Raw genomic sequence first — 17,280 nt, forward strand, 5'->3', positions numbered from 1 at the left:
TGTATTGAATGACCATTTCCTTGTCAAGATTGTGGGATATCTTTTTTATTTTTTATATGCATTGGCAGAGAAATGTATAACTAACAGAAGCAGACTCCAGTGCTGCCTGCAACCTTTGAAATACAGGTCCGTAGTCTTCGTTTTGCTTGCTCCAACCTGTCCCTTAACGTTTGTGGGTTGGTGAGAAAGACAAACACGTCTGGTCATTTTCAGCACCAGAGCCCATGCTTCCCAAATTGTCTAGTCAGGCCTCTCTCTAGGTTGTCCAATGGTAATCATAATGGAGGCTATACTCATGCCACATAAGGCCATCAGACTCCCAGCAGGAGAATGGGCCTATCCTAGGCCTAAATTGAAAAGGTTTCCTGCTTTTACAAATTGCAGTAAATCAAGACACCAGTAGGAGTCATCATGTAAAGAAATTAGCTAAACTTGCAGTTCAGGCTCTCAACAGAGATCTGTAAACTGTGTTCCCCTACCATGAAATGTACTTTGACGCAAGCAAAAATATGTTCAGGAAATGTACCTTTTCTAGTTGACTTGGATATTTCAACACATTATGCCTTCACATTTTCTTCAGAGAAAAGGGCAAATAGTCAGAGACAATTTTAATATGAATTTTTAAAATGTTTAATTGTACATAAACAAACCAACCAAATAGGGATCACAATTTTGGCTCACAAAATGACTGCTTATGGAGTGTGCACTTAGCTTCACGCCTGTGGAGACCGTGTTATCCTTAATCCAAAACATTTAAGACAATATCGAACTGAAATTATTTTAAAAAGCAACTGTTTTGGACTTGTAATAAATTCAGCAATGTCTATGCCTCACAGCAAAATCACAACATTGTAAAACAAAACAAATATAAAGAAAAGCATTTAATTGAATTCAACTAAAGGAGACTTCACAGAAATGCATTATTTTATCAATTAATATTACAGCTGTACAGACTAAGGTTTGGTCATGTGGCAACTAAGCTCTACATGGTTGAACTTCTTTTAATTTCAATGTCACATTGTGAAATATAATAACTTTGTTCAAGTAGAAAAGGCAAAAACTGTACAAACCAAATTTTAAATAGAAAATCAGTCACTTTGTACCAATAATAATGCTAAAAATATCCAACAGGTTTCTTTTTTAGGATCACATTTAAACTCAGACCTAGCAGCTGACAAATCTGGAAATACAAATCTATCACAATGTTAAAATGAAATGAGCCCAGTCAATCCAATTAGTCTATTTTTTCTGCAGGTCAATTAATTTTAGGAGATTCCATCCAACACATTTTTTGTTGAACAATGGGAGATCAATAACCCAGAGAAGTGGTTTTTAACAGTGAAAATAATTAAAGGGTAGTTCCGAGTACAGAACACGTGACAGTTCTATGATGTGGGAAGAGGTTCCATTTCTAAGACCCAACCCTGGTTTGAGAAGAGGGCCCTGATGTTAACCAACAGGGATGGAGCCATGTTTTAATAACTGCAAAGACAATGGTTTGTATAGATATGGACCACTTAAATGATGACAGTAGAAGGGATTCATTTTGCCCAAGTAAAGCAAATTGACGAGGTTAATGCACAACGACACACACATAACACGGCAAAAGTTATCAGACAAAATCATAAGGTCAGATAAAGCATCACTTCACACGCTACAGACTGTGCCAATGCAATACATCTATATTAAAAAACAAGGTATGCTAATAAAACCTGTGCTCTCTGGGAGTAAAATACAAAGTTTATCAGGACCTGCATGAAAAGGTAGTGTTTAGCCTTTATTATGAGACAAAAACAAATCACTGAAAACACTCCCAACCCAACATAATTAATCCTGAAGTAGCTACAAATAAACCTTTAAGGGCACATGCTTTATAACCTGGTTTTAATGCATGAGATCTTTGATTTTGTTGTTTGACCTAGTTTGGGGACTACTTGTACAGAAAAATCTAAATCTTTCCAACACCTAACTTCACCTCAAATCCTAATGTAAAATATGGGTCCCTAAAATGAGACTAAAACACACACATGAAAACCTACGAGGTACAACCCACCACATTAACGTTGAAAAAGAAACCAGCCACTACTTTTTGTTGCCCAGATCTTAACTTCAGTGGGTAACGTGTAAGAGATAAATGTGTCCAACAGCGTCGTTTGGCACTCGTTTATTCATCTTTTTCTTTCTATAAACAAAACTCAATCACATTTTGCTGAGGATTACAGTGCAGTTACAAAAACGTGCATGCTAAATATTTAACTGTGAAAAGAAAATCAATTCTGCTAATTTAGTATATTTTATTATTCAGACTAAGGATGATTTCCACACAAAAGGAAATTAAAACATTATGTGCCTGTGATGACTTCACACACTGAAAGACAAAAACGGTGATTCAAGTGTATATCGTTGTCACTCAAAAGAAACTCCCAAAAAATTACCATCATGCCAACTAGCCTAGCACAAAATGACAAAGTCATCCCCAGTTCAGCAAAATGTGACCAAAGACATCCTAAAAAAAAGTGTATAACTTACAAGAGAAAAACCACCCAAACACATAAGTCGTTTCTATAAATTGATTGGTTGTTTTCAGACACAAAACAAAAACGTAGGTTGGGGGCGCTAAGGAAGACCGCTCAAAATATAATGAAAAAAAGAAATGAGTTTACCATCAAGGTAAAAAATTAAACAAAACAAAATTAAACAGATTTGGAAAAATCGAGTGGTTATGTCAGTAAGTTCTAGAAAAATAGATTCTCTTTTTTGCTTAACATAATACTCATGTAGCTTTATACATTTTATATTTTTCTTGGCAGTCTTTTCTTGGCAGTCTTTCTAGCGCACCCTACTGGCAGCACAAAAAACAAGAGAAACACAGACCCCCCAATAAATGTCAAAAGGTCAAAAAGGTGAACATTTCAAGCGTCAGAGAGGTGCAGAGGACAACGAACTGGACGATGAACTTTTGACGTCACATCAACATGCTAGGCAAACGATGAACAAACGGGCACGAAGATATCTAGAATAAAACAAAACAGGGAGACAAACCTAGGTTAAAGCAACAACAGAAAAAGGAGAGGGGAGAAAAAAGAAAATCATGAATGATTATCTTTGCATGGGGAAGGGAGGTGGTCACTACCAGATACACAATCTAAACACAGAACATTTAATGTGAGACAGAAGAGGTGAAAGGGTGAGAGGACGGAGGGGGAACACAAGCGAACAGAGAATTGAGGTGAGAACTTACAGGACACAACACCGAGACACCACACTGACTGCCTACTACTGTACAGTCAACATTTGTGACTTAGTATTACATTTGAGGATTTTTAATAAAGTAGTCAAAAATATAAATGAAAATAAATAAATGATCAGTAGTATTCCAATTTCAGAAAATAATCCCCCCAAGGGGTTTAGTGCCGTCTGTCCCAATTTGCTTTTATAATTTCCTAACTGATTGTAAAAATTGCAATTTTTTTGATATTTATTGCTTGTAATGAGTCACCTGGGTTATGAGCCAGCAATATTAGATGAAGTGTGCTTTGATAGAATGATCTATGAGAGCTGATTGTCAACTAATCTCAATTGACATTTCTCTTTGGATTTTGTGCTTTATCTGTTCATAATTCCATCATATGCAATGCAGCTTACATGCAATGCAACTTACATCCACAGCAAAACAGTGAAGTACAGTATCTGGCAAGGAGGTACCTTTTTAAATAAGAGGCAGTTTGTCAATTCAATACAGAAAGGGTAAGTAAAGACAGCGCAAACAAACTTCAGACATTTTATATAACAAATTAGTAAAAAAGTTTAAACTATAAAACTTTAAGACTACATTAGTCTGTTTCACTTTGTAAACAAAACAGCTTTTCTGTGAGTGTTTGGCATCTTCTCATGTTACCTCTACCATAATCTGCTGCTATTCTTAAGGCTTCGTCTTCTGTACGCTTACTCAAAATTATGCCTTGCATACGAAACGAAATGTATGAGATGTACAGCGAAGTTTACAGTGATAGTTTAGTTCATATACAACAACTATGTGCTCCCATCAGTTGAGATTCAGTCTTTGGATCTTATTTTAATGGCAGCAAATACCCTTGACTTAACCCTGCTTAAGCCTATTTTCTCAGTTGGTATTGTTATGCACATGGAAATAATAGTTAAATAGGCACACATCTATTCTTAAAATGTAAGGGGGCTACTGTTTCGAAATCTTTAGCAGCTCTGGCAAATCCTACTCATTGACAGTTCTATACAAAATTGCCACTTGTTGCACATTAACAATAAACACTTGAATAGGGCTACACAGGTCAGTAGTTTAACCCTCACATATTTAAATGTAGTAACCAACGTCACATTAGGATTCTACAAAATACTGTTGAAGATTCTTGAAAACGATCATTTAAATTCAGAGAAATAATGTAGGCAATAAATAGTTCCCGACACACCGGAGAAGTATAAAACCCCTATAAAAATAGAAAAGGCATAATAGTTTTGTAATATACATCTGGACAATTGTTTATTTTGGATTTTCCATAAAAACACTTCATAAGATAATGGAAGTCTAAGAAACTGATCACTGTGTTTGTTGTAGTGATAAACATCTATTTAACGTCGCCAATTATGAAATGCTAGCGTTTTTAGTCAATAATAAATACACACAAGGGAATAAAAATCTGCAGGGAAGCCAGTATTTTGAGTGAGTAGTCTCATCTAACCAGGTCAGAGGTAGAGCAGACTACTTAAAACTGCGGATGACGAATAATTACAAAACATTTGGGTTAACACCGAGGATAAATAATAATAAAATAAATTATAATCTACTTAGAACATTATTTTTGCATCAGTAATTAGTAGAGACGATTGGATAATTTAGGATGAATCTATCAAAATGGCCCGACGTTGCACTTTTTTTTGAACATCTTTTCTAGAACACTCACTATTGCCGCAAGCATAAAATGCCAAGTGATATTCCATTTAGTGTTAGAAGTAGGACTGATGATCTACTTGAACTGACAGCTAAAAACAGAAAGGAAATAGATTGAATGGGAATATTCTAAATGGGGCGGAATGCTCGTTTGAAGTAAAAGATCATGACAGAATAGAGACTAAGTTATTGCCACTCTTAAAAGTCCTGTGAAGGGCAGCATTAGACAGAAGGCCAAATTTACACATCTGACAGGTGGGGAATAAAATGACTTAAGCCAGATGACACCATAGTGGCCGTGTTCATTAAAACTTAAAAGTAGGACCCAATTATACCTCCCTTCACATACATTCAGCACAGTATCTGTTAAATGATGCAGGACCCCATATTCTATATCAGATATCCAATTGAAAAAAAAGGGTGAAGTAATTCAGATAAACTACACTACATGCCTGAAGCAAGGGAGTGGCGTTGTGACATTGTCTTGAGACAAATCAAGAGGTTGGCAAGTTAAATATCTCACAAAACCATCGAAGGCAATACTGCTGACGTCTTACAAATCAATTCATTCAGAGTTGTAAAAAAGTATATTTTGCGCCAAAATATAATGTTGAGGAAAGAAATTCAAGCTTCTTGTTGGTTGTTGAATAAATAAACAAACAAACAAAAATATAAATAATAAGTAAAAGCCTACTGTATGCATTGTATTCCTGGTAGAGCATCACAAATAGACTTCAGGCAACTTATACAAAAAATAAAAAATAGAAAAGGTCTCGTCTGCTGGAGTGAAGTCAGATCTTGCGTACATGTAGATAATCGATCATTTCAGTTGGCAAACAGCTATTGTTTTCTTGCCATTATCCGGTGCATGGTCTGTCCATCCTCATTTCAAAAAGGCAGTTTTCTGGAAGGCTCCGCATGACGCTCAGTGTCCTAATGTACTGTAGCAGTTTACGAATGCAACCATGTGGATGGTTTGGTTATGATGGGATTCATTTAAAGTGGGGCCAGGAGGCTTGGGGCAGGATAAGGTGGTGGTGGGTGCAGGAGTAAAAAATTAAGGGGATATTTTGGCAACTGGCTGTCATTCTGCAACATCATTATGACTTAAAACTTTTACACAGAAAACTAATGACCACCTTAACTTTAAAAAATACAATTATGTTTAAAAACAAACTACTTCAAAACCAAAACAGAATGTAAGTGTCCAGTTTCAGTTGGGCAAAATATACGTATCATTTTGCATGTTTTTTGTTTTGTTTTCTGCTTGCGTTTGTTAATACAGAGAATAAAAAGGATTGACCCCAGCAAAGTGGTCATTTTGTCATGCGTAAAGGGAGAGGGAAGAATGAGGAGAAGGGTAGGGGTTTGCAGCAGCGTTTTAGTTTCTTATTTCACACACTCCACTTACCAGAAAAAAACATTTCCTAACCAAGTCCAATTGAGAGATAAAGCGCTCAGTATGGCTTGCTGTCATTTTTGGATCGCTTCAGCTGCACCTTTAGTCGCTTCATACCAATTTGGAAACCGTTCATCGACTGAATGGCGGCCTGAGATGAGACTGGATTGTCGTAACTCACAAAGCCTGTAAGAGAATCCAGGTAAAAGTCACATGCAAGATACAAATCAATCCTTGCCTTCATAATAAGAACACACTATATACACAGCCTTACTAGTGATGTGCTGTTTCCCCCATCCTCCAGCTTACCAAAACACTTGCTGAGGTTGGTCTGCTTGTCAATGAACACCTTAGCGGAAATAACGTTGCCAAAGGGCATGAACATCTGGAGCAGGTCCTGGTCTCCAAACTCCTGGGGGAGGTGGTATATGAACAAGTTGGCTCCCTCAGGGCCTTAAGAGAGCAGGAAATAATTTATTAAAACATCTGACACCACAAGATGACAATGGATACAACTAAGCCAGAGGCAAACATTTTGTTTTTGACAGATTAATAGCATTTCAAAATGTTAGCCGAGGAGCCCTTTGATACAGATTTCTGCTCATTTTAAAATGACATTTTCAACAACTAGTACTGTGAAAACATTTCAGAGTGTTGCAATTAATTCTTACCCGTGCTCCGACTGTCGCTTGCTGTAGCAGCATATTTAAAACAAGACAGAACCCTCAGCAGGTGACAATACATATTTTCACCAATATGCCACACTAAGGTCACATCACAAATGATTGAACCTAAACTCTTAATATCCCTTGCACTAGTACTACATTCAAACATCAATCACAGTGTAGCATGTGATCCCTGTAGAGCAGACATTTGAGTTAACACAAATCTCCCCATCCCCACTCCAACAAATCAAATCAAATGTATTTATATAGCCCTTCGTACATCAGCTGATATCTCAAAGTGCTGTACAGAAACCCAGCTTAAAACCCCAAACAGCAAGCAATGCAGGTGTAGAAGCACGGTGGCTAGGAAAAACTCCCTAGAAAGGCCAAAACCTAGGAAGAAACCTAGAGAGGAACCAGGCTATGTGGGGTGGCCAGTCCTCTTCTGGCTGTGCCGGGTGGAGATTATAACAGAACATGGCCAAGATGTTCAAATGTAACCCTTTTATGCCCCATCTTCATCCCCCTACTTGCCTTCCTTCTGGCTCCCTGCAGCACTGACACTCTGTTGGGAGAGCAGGCTCTGGTTGTAGAGGCTGGGGAGGGCAGCAGCAGCGTACTGCTGGATCCCGGAGTAGGCCTGGGTAAGGGCTTCCATGGTGCTACCAGTTCCATTCGACATGCCCCCGCTGCCTAGACCACCGTTCAGGGCTGCCATCCCTAGACACAGGAGCTCTGTTACAAGATTAGGGCTAGAATACCTTGAATATGTATCATGCACTATTCACATTTGAGATAATATATTTGTTGTAAATTAATTCATACAAATAGATGTTTGAGTCTGCTAACCTGCAAGTGAGCCCATGTTGAGGCCGGCTCCAGCCCCTGCAGCCAACGACTGCAGCGCCCCTAAAGAGGCCATGGGGTTCACTGAGTTGTTGTTACAGGAGGTGGGTGACGATCCTGCTGTGGAGATGAGTCAACCCCAAAACAATTAATCACCTAGAGGAAAACTCTGCTAGTAGGACTTCAAAGTCTTAATTCACAGACCAGGGAACAGAATGAATGCAGAGACAAGGGATGGGGAAGGCAACAGGAGGAAAAGTTCATGAGAAACAACAGTGTTTACAGAGGCGTCCGTGGAACGAGGTTAAAGATGCATACAGGTGAGGGGGTGAGATATAAGAAGTGTGACCAACCCTTGTAGGTGTCCCATGATGAGTGTGCTTGCTGTCCAGTACCCGTACCTGAGCTGGTGAGCACACTGAGGGGACTGCTAGAGGTGGTGAGAGCGCTGCTGCCCGTGGCCTGTGTGGCGCTGGCCGCCGCTGCCAGAGCAGCCAGGTTCTGCATGGCATTCAGCCCTGAGACACATGCATAATCGGCACTTAATACGGGCCATGGAACCTAGATCTCGCTTAGGTCGATATATAGGCTACACCGAGTCGAAACTAGGATCATGCAATCACTGTTTTTGTTTTACAGCATGTGAAGCTTAAAGCAGAGAGTTGCGGGTACCTTTCCAATACAATCTGAAAATGGGTGAGATGGGAGGCAAAAGTACAAACTTAGCAGCCCAACACAATCAACACAACCAACAAGAGCACTGGCCAAAACACACAGAAAGCAGATACCCCACAGATCACTGCATTGTTGTAAGTCAAGAAGGGGATAATGAGCTAACTTTGGTAAACATTTTGAATCAACTTGGATGAAGTTTCAATATGAAGTTAAAGCAGGCTTTGTAAAATATTGAATAATTGTAGCTTGCCCCATGACATACCCCATGGTTATCATATTGGAATGAAAAACATTAAATTGCTCAGTTTTTGCCTTGATGAATTCGATCAGTAGCCACTCACTGCAGCAGACACACTGCTAGAAACCAGATTTTAAAAAACACCAGTTTGTGTGTTCGTGTTTACGTCTGGCGTTTCCTGGTGGCAGCGCGTTTCAACTCAAAATGTGATTAATATATGAGAAGCAGGATTTTAACATGTTCCCTCACCACTGCTTGACACAAACACACCACACTGAACAGATTACTTGGGAGTTCAGGCATGCAGGGAATGATGCACGTAGCAGTATCATTAACGCACATCTTCACCAGGCACATTACTGATGGCAGTTGGATGAGGAGGAAAAATACATTCAACATGCGGGTGTAAGAATGGAAAGCGGGGAGAAGGAAGAGAGGTAGAAAATGTCTTTGTTTTTACCTGACATACCAGACATGGGGTGAAGGTTGTTGAGGGTATTCCCAGAGGTGGCAGACTGCTGGAGGAGCTGTAAATAAAGCTAGACATTACACCAAAACAGAGAACAAAGGGTCAGGACTGCATCCAGGACTGTGCTTTCAGGAAAGAAATAGAAGAGAGAGACAGAGTGGGGAAAGAAAGGTAAAGTGGGTCAGGAGGACCGATGAAGCGTAAAAGGACAGGAAAGAGCGGAGGTGTCCATGTTGGTGATGAAGAGAGAAAGAATCACAGAGAAAAGAGGTGAAAAAAACATGACGCTGAGAAACACTGAGTGGGATGAAATGGGAATTAAGAGGAAGGCAAGACAAGTGAAGAAAAAAAAGAAGAGGTTGGAAGATATTCACAGCACACCCATGGAGCAGCACTAACAGCATTGTAGAAAGCTCTGCCGTCTATATTGGAATGGTCACATAATTGGAGGGTCAGAATTAGAGAAGCCAATTGAAAACATATCAGGTCTTTAGATGAGACTAGATGGCCATCCACCATAGATAACTGGCAACAATGCAAATATAAATCTAACATCCTTCAAGAAACACAGCAAACCAAATATAAGCAAGGAGGGGAGGGAGGGATGGAGCTGGCTGGATGCAGAAAATGGGTCTTCATCTAACCTGTCAGATTAAGGAAATGGCCCAAAAACTTGTACAAAAGCATGAGATAAATGTGTCTACTCCCTAAGGTCAGAGGGAATACTTACGAGGACAAACTAACAACGTTCAATCCATGGAAACCATTTGTCAAATTAAGTCCTATAACAAATTGACAACCTCCAGTTGGCACTGTACAGTCAATGCTCTAGAGCAGGGGTGTCAAAACATATGGCCTGGCCCGCGAGGTGGTCCAATCTGGCCCGCAGGTGGTTTGTAAAAAATAAAAATAAGGAATCAAATCACGTTATTTGCCACATGCTTCGTAAACAACAGGTGTAGACTAAAAGTGAAATGCATACTTACGGGACATTACCAACAATGCAGGGATACAAATGGAGAAATAATAGACAGATAACACAAGTACCTATAATTTGCCTACATACACGGTGCACCAGTACAGAGTCGATGTGCAGGGATACGAGTTAATTGAGGTAGATACAGTTGAAGTCGGAAGTTCACGTACACTTAGGTTGGAGTGATTACAATTTGTTTTTCAACCACTCCACAAATTTCTTGTTAACAAACTATAGTTTTGGCAAGTTGTGTGCATGACACAAGTAATTTTTCCAACAATTGTTTACAGACGCTTTATTTCACTTATAATTACCTGTATCACAATTCCAGTGGGTCAGATGTTTACAAACACTAAGTTGACTGTGGCCTTTAAACAGCTTGGAAAATTCCAGAAAATGATGTCATGGCTTTAGAAGCTTCTGATAGGCTAATTGACATAATTTGAGTCAATTGGAGGTGTACCTGTGGATGTATTTCAAGCTCAGTGCCTCTTTGCTTGACATCATAGGAAAATCTAAAGAAATCAGCCAAGACCTCTGAAAAATTAATTCTAGACCTTCACAAGTCTGGTTCATCCTTGGGAGCAATCTCCAAACGCCTGAAGGTACCATGTTCATCTGTACAAAAATAGTACGCAAGTATAAACACCATGGGACCATGCAGCCGTCATACCGCTCAGGAAAGAAACGTGTCCTGTGTCCTAGAGATGAACGTACTTTGGTGTGAAATGTGCAAATCAATCCCAGAACAACAGCAAAGGACCTTGTGAAGAGGCTGGAGGAAACAGGTACAAAAGTATCTATATCCACAGTAAAATGAGTCCTATAATCGACATAACCTGAAAGGCCGCTCAGCAACGAAGAAGCCACTGCTCCAAAACCGCCATAAAAAAGCCAAACTACGGTTTGCAACTGCATATGGGGACAAAGTTCATACTTTTTGGAGAAACGTCCTCTGGTCTGATGAAACAAAAATAGAACTGTTTGGCCATAATGACCATGGTTATGTTTGGAGGATAAAGGGGGACGCTTGCAAGCTGAAGAACACCATCCCAACCGTGAAGCACGGGGGTGACAGCCTCATGTTGTGGGGCATTGATGGCATCATGAGGATGGAAAATTATGTGGATATATTGAAGCAACATCTCAAGACATCAGTCAGGAAGTTAAAGCTTGGTCGCAAATGGGTCTTCCAAATGGACAATGACCCCAAGCATACTTCCAAAGTTGTCGCAAAATGGCTTAAGGACAACAAAGTCAAGGTATTGGAGTGGCCATCATAAAGCCCTGACCTCAAGCCTATAGAACATTTGTGGGCAGAACTGAAAAGTGTGTACGAGCAAGGAGGCCTACAAACCTGACTCAGTTACACCAGCTCTGTCAGGAGGAATGGGCCAAAATTCACCCAACTTATTGTGGGAAGCTTGTGGAAGGCTACCCAAAATATTTGACCCAAGTTAAACTATTTAAAGGCAATGTTACCGAATACTAATTGACTGTATGTAAACTTCTGACCCACTGGGAATGTGATGAAAGAAATACAAGCTGAAATAAATCATTCTCTCTATTATTATTCTGACTTTGCACATTCTTAGAATAAAGTGGTGAACCTAACTGACCTAAGACAGGGAATTGTGAAAAAATTATTTAAAATATATTTGGCTAAGGTGTATGTAAACTTCCAACTTCAACTGTATATACATATAGGTAAGGATAAAGTGACTAGTTAACAGGGTATATAATAAACAGTAGCAGCAGAACATGTGATTCGAAAGAGTTAGGGCAAGAAGGGCCATTGCAGATAGTTAAATATTTAACCAAATAGCTACCCGGACAAACTACTTAGCAGTCTTATGGCTTGGGGGTAGAAGCTGTTCAGGGTCTTGTTGGTTCCAGACTTGCATCGGTACTATCATCAAGGACATCAACCACCCGAGCCACGGCCTGTTCACCCCGCTATCATCCAAAAAGCGAGGTCAGTACATGTGCATCAAAGCTGGGACCGAGAGACTAAAAAACAGCTTCTATCTCAAGGCCATCAATTTGTTAAATAGTCATCACTAGCCAGCTACCACCTGGTTACTCAACCCTGCAGCCCTATATACATAGACATGGAATCACTGGCCACTTCAATAATGTAAGACTAGTCACTTTAATCATGTTAACATACTGCTTTCTCATATGTAGAGTGGGGCAAAAAAGTATTTAGTCAGCCACCAATTGTACAAGTTCTCCCACTTAAAAAGATGAGAGGCCTGTAATTTTCATCATAGGTACACTTCAACTATGACAGACAAAAATTAGAAAAAAAATCCAGAAAATCACATTGTAGGATTTTTAATGAATTTATTTGCAAATTATGGTGGAAAATAAGTATTTGGTCAATAACAAACCTTGTGAAGACTTACAGAAAATGTTTGACCTCTGTCATTGCCAACAAAGGGTATATAACAAAGTATTGAGAAACTTTTGTTATTGACCAAATACTTATTTTCCACCATAATTTGCAAATAAATTCATTAAAAATCCTATAGTCCTGTAGTCCATAATCAGCTCCTTTGTCTTGCCGACATTGAGGGAGAGGTTGTTTACCTGGCACAACACTGCGAACTCAATATACTTTTAAATCAGTAAAACCAAATTAAAACTGTAGAAATGATAATGGATCTACATTCAATTTTGACGGCGATTAAATATAACACATTTTCAGTGCGTCCCTCCGGACCTCTATGTAGACCGAATGCGGCCCCCCGGGGCAAAATTAGTTTGACACCCCTGATCTAGAGACTGTCTAAACCAGTCTGTCAAACAGCAGTGCATTTTAATGTGTCCCAGCTGTAACCCTCATCTTTCTAGAACAAACCTGCGATTGTAGCTAATTGCAGCCCAAACCTTAATTTGCTTGCAAACACAAACAACAAGCTAAGCGTTGTCCTGAATAACTACCTCGCAAAATTTGAACCAAAAAAAGTGTGTTAATTTCTAAACTGGAACATTAACAAGGGCTTCAAGCCAAGCCACGGGTCTTTCCAAAGCTCTGCTGGGGATGGTGCAAGAGGAGGTGGTCACTTACTGCCAGATACTGTGGGCCCAGAGAGTTGAGCCCGGTCAGATTCCCCCACATTGAAGCAGCGTTGATCTGCTGCATCTGCTGCTGAAGCTGCTGGGCGATGCGCTTCTGCTCTTTGTCCTTCTGCGTGTCGGCAAACTTCACGACGATGGGAGACGAACAGCCCTAAAAATTCGGTAGACAGCAAATGGTGTCATTTGAAAACAATCTTCGATATTCCTCCAGCACAACAGCAATTTCAAAGTAGCATTACTTGAGCAATGGGCCCTTTAGCGAGCCAATCATATAAGGGAAAGAGGAAAACAACAGGTTATTATGTTATACTAAACAAAAATATAAAAACGCAACATGCAACAATTTCAAAGATTTAACTGAGTTACAGTTCATATAAGGAAATGAGCAATTGAAATAAATTCATTAGGCCCTAATCTATGGATTTCAAATGACTGGGAATACAGACATTCATCTGTTGGTCACAGATACCTTTAAAAAAGGTAGGGGCTTAGATCAGAAACAAGTCAGTATCTGGTGTGACCACCATTTACCTCATGCAGCGCGAAATCTCCTTCGTATAGAGTTGATCAGGCTGTTGATTGTGGCCTGTGGAATGTTGTCCCACTCCTCTTCAATGGCTGTGCGAAGTTGCTGGATATTGGCGGGAAGATGCCGTTGCACACGTCGATCCAGAGCATCCCAAACACACTCAATGGGTTACTTCTGGTGAGTATTCAGGCCATTGAATAACTGGGCCTTTTTCATCTTCCAGGAATTGTGTACAGATCCTTGTGACATGGGACTGTGCATTATTATGCTGAAATATTAGGTGATGGCGGCGGATAAACGGCACGACAATGGGCCTCAGGATCTCATCACGGTATCTCTGTGCATTCAAATTGACATTAATAAAATGCCATTTTGTTCATTGTCCGTAGCTAATGCCTGCCCATACCATATCCCCACCACGGGGCACGCTGTTGACAACGTTGACGCCATACACGTGGTCTGCGGTTGTGAGACCGGTTGGACGTACTGCCAAATTCTCTAAAACAATGGTGGAGGTAGCTTATGGTAGAGAAATTAACATTCAATTATCTGGCAACAGGTCTGGTGGACATTCCTACAGTCAGCATGCCAATTGCATGCTCCCTTGAGAATCTCTGGCATTGTGCTGTGAGACAAAACTGCACATTTTAGAGTGGCCTTTTATTGTCCCCAGTACAAGGTACATCTGTGTAACGATCTTGCTGTTTAATCAGCTTCTTGATATGCAACAACTGTCAAGTGGATGGATTATATTGGCAAAGGAGAAACGCCAACTAACAGGGATGTAAACAAATTTGGGCACACATTTTAAGAAATAAGCTTTATATGCATATGGAACATTTCTGGAATCTTTTATTTCAGCTCATGAAACATGGGATCTACACTTCACTTGTTCCGTTTATATTTTTGTTCAGTGTAGAGTCTCTGTTTCTGAGGGATGGGAGGTGTTCAGGTTCAATGCTTACCTCCATAGTTTGTGATTGGTGCATGGATTTGATTGTTGACTGTGCCATCTGTCTTGCTGTAAAAGTGATGAACGCACAACCTGCAGAAGGGGAACAACTCATAAATGGTTGACATACACGGTCCTGACTCCTGACAGCATTTAGAAACAGATAACAGAAAGCATACAGCCCAGATTGCAGCATGCTATGGAGTCTGGTAAGTTGTTTTAAGTCTTGTTTTAGTTGAACAGCACCCCAAAAAACACACTTGGAACAGTGTTAAACAGATATTTGGATCATCAATTACTAGAACTTAGTCAATATGCTACATCTAGAATTAGCAAGTGATGACCTTGAGAGAGGCACATTTTCTGTGAGAGGATTTGTATGGAAAATGTGTGGGATTTGTCAACGAGAGGAAAAATGAGTGCAATTACTTATCACTCATCTGTTTGCAACTATTTTAGAGTGAGTGTGTATGTACCACATGTAGAGAGATTAATGTTAAAACAACGACCAGTCCTTACAGTATAACTGATAGAGTAAATGTGTTTGGGTGCGTCTTGAAGATGTGTGTGTGTGTGTGTGTGTGTGTGTGTGTGTGTGTGTGGATGACGATGAGGATGAAAGGTGAACTGAATCTGCCTCACCACGGCTCAGTCCATCCGGCCCACGTAGTATTCTACATTCCTCGATCTGTCCGTACGGCGAGAACATAAGTCTGATGTCATTCTCATTACACTTTTTCGATATCATCCCTATGAACAACTTCCTGTCTTCCACCGCTGAAAGAGACAATGAGGAAGAAAAGGTTGTTTCATCAAACAATGACCAACTGCATTAGAGACAACATACAACAACAAGGGCAGCTTCTAAGAGGTAGGGCTTCAACGTAAAAACAAATTACCACACCATCCAACAGTCTCCACTGCCTGCAGAGATGTAGCTATACTCACCATTATTCTTCTCACTGTCAGCTGGCTTCATCTGAACGGGGTGATGCATCTGTTGAGGAAAGACATTGAATTTAAAGGAAGCAAGAAGTGCTGACAGAGACTGCCTTGATAGGTATGAATGGATATGTGTGGAAGGCATCCCTATAAAATCTGCGATGCGGAGAACGCAGACGGAATCGCAGAATCCAGACATTAAAACGGAATTCAACAATATTCAAAAATGTATTGGACTTAGTAGGGAATCAACTAAATGTATTATTTATTAAATTATTTCAATTTGCCCAAGTTTATCATAAAACATGAACAGTGTGCATCAGTGATGGGTATTTCCTGCAACTTTCTGAAGAAGCAACGAGAATTTCCCCTGACTGGTGCGCGCATCTACCACTTTGTTAGGCATTAACAATGATGCAAATAAGTATTCCAGTAGATGGAAAGGCTTTCCCAAAAACCTTCTCAATTAAATGTCAACTACAAAGTAGCCTATGCTAACCTGGCAGAATGAGATTATTTGCATCAATCCAGTATTTATTTTGCAAACTCTATCACATCATCTGCTCTACAAAAACAGCCTTTGAAAATAAAGGGTAAATACACACCAAAATTTTAATAAAATGTAGAAAATCTAGACCTCAAAAGCAGTCTCCTGATGTTGTTTAACCATTGTTGTCAACTTATAAAATAACTAAATGGGATGCTCTATTTAAACTGTGATTTTGAGAGGGAAAACCTGAAAAAAAAGGGGGAAATGGAAACCTGTAAAAACTAAATGGAGAAAAAAAAAGATTTTATAGAGCCCTACATTGAGATAAAAGCTGAACAGCAGCACTGACTGTTGTACTAGAACCTGGCAGGCTACCCAATACTTTCCCTATTCGATTTACTGATGAAGTTAAAACTTCCACCAATTCTACTCACCCCAGGGAGAATTTTCATGTTGTGAAGGGCATTTTGTGCTTCCAACGCTGATTTGCGAGCGTAATATGTTATGAAACAACAACCTGTTGGAATGGGATATAGACAGTTGTTAGACAACAAAGTAAATGACACTCAATTTGAAAATGACATTGATAGAGTATTGGTGGGCGACCGAAAGTAACCACCACAGTTCCCCCCCCTGGAAGCCTCTTCCCCGGAGCTAAAACACATTCTGTACATGCGCTACTTCACACACACATCCCCCTCCCTTCACGTTTCTCTCCCTCCTCTGAACCCTTCCTATCAACCAATTTGATCGACATGATGTAGGCTAGCCTACATCTGAGTCTTATTTCTGAACAGCTGATATAAAAACCTGGAATTTGAACAAACACCCCCAAAATATATATCCACACAATACCAGTCAGAAGTTTGGACATCCACTCATTCCAGGGTTTTTCTTTATTTTGACTATTTTCTACATTGTAGAATAATAGTGAAGACATCAAAACTATGAAATAACACATACAGAATCCCATAGTAACCAAAGAAGTGTTAAACATAAAAATATTTTATATTTGAGGTTCTTCAAACTTTCCACATTTTGCCTTGATGACAGCTTTGCACACTCGGCAAAGGCCGGTCCGGGGGTCGTAT

At 39.8% G+C, this 17,280-nt stretch overlaps 1 protein-coding gene across 31 annotated transcripts in view; it reads right to left on the reverse strand.

The window, feature by feature from the left end:
* Positions 1–606: 606 nt before the first annotated feature.
* LOC112248999 (CUGBP Elav-like family member 1) overlaps positions 607–17,280 on the reverse strand; it is a 58,155-nt gene continuing 41,481 nt past the window's right edge. For 6 of the 31 annotated variants that reach the window (XM_024418528.2, XM_024418540.2, XM_024418526.2 and 3 more), the window contains 12 exons: positions 16,624–16,706; positions 15,706–15,754; positions 15,400–15,534; positions 14,771–14,850; positions 13,266–13,427; positions 9,208–9,286; positions 8,188–8,352; positions 7,838–7,954; positions 7,523–7,723; positions 6,633–6,776; positions 6,336–6,509; positions 607–3,013 (listed from right to left, as the gene is read on the reverse strand). In XM_024418528.2, coding sequence (XP_024274296.1) covers positions 6,382–6,509; positions 6,633–6,776; positions 7,523–7,723; positions 7,838–7,954; positions 8,188–8,352; positions 9,208–9,286; positions 13,266–13,427; positions 14,771–14,850; positions 15,400–15,534; positions 15,706–15,754; positions 16,624–16,706 — 1,343 coding nt within the window. In that variant the 3' untranslated portion in view covers positions 607–3,013; positions 6,336–6,381. The remainder of the gene's footprint in view (positions 3,014–6,335; positions 6,510–6,632; positions 6,777–7,522; positions 7,724–7,837; positions 7,955–8,187; positions 8,353–9,207; positions 9,287–13,265; positions 13,428–14,770; positions 14,851–15,399; positions 15,535–15,705; positions 15,755–16,623; positions 16,707–17,280) is intronic. The other 25 variants (XM_042320894.1, XM_042320898.1, XM_042320893.1 and 22 more) reach the window with 21 other exon arrangements.

Source organism: Oncorhynchus tshawytscha, linkage group LG04 (genome assembly GCF_018296145.1).
Source record: "Oncorhynchus tshawytscha isolate Ot180627B linkage group LG04, Otsh_v2.0, whole genome shotgun sequence".
NCBI lineage: Eukaryota > Metazoa > Chordata > Actinopteri > Salmoniformes > Salmonidae > Oncorhynchus > Oncorhynchus tshawytscha.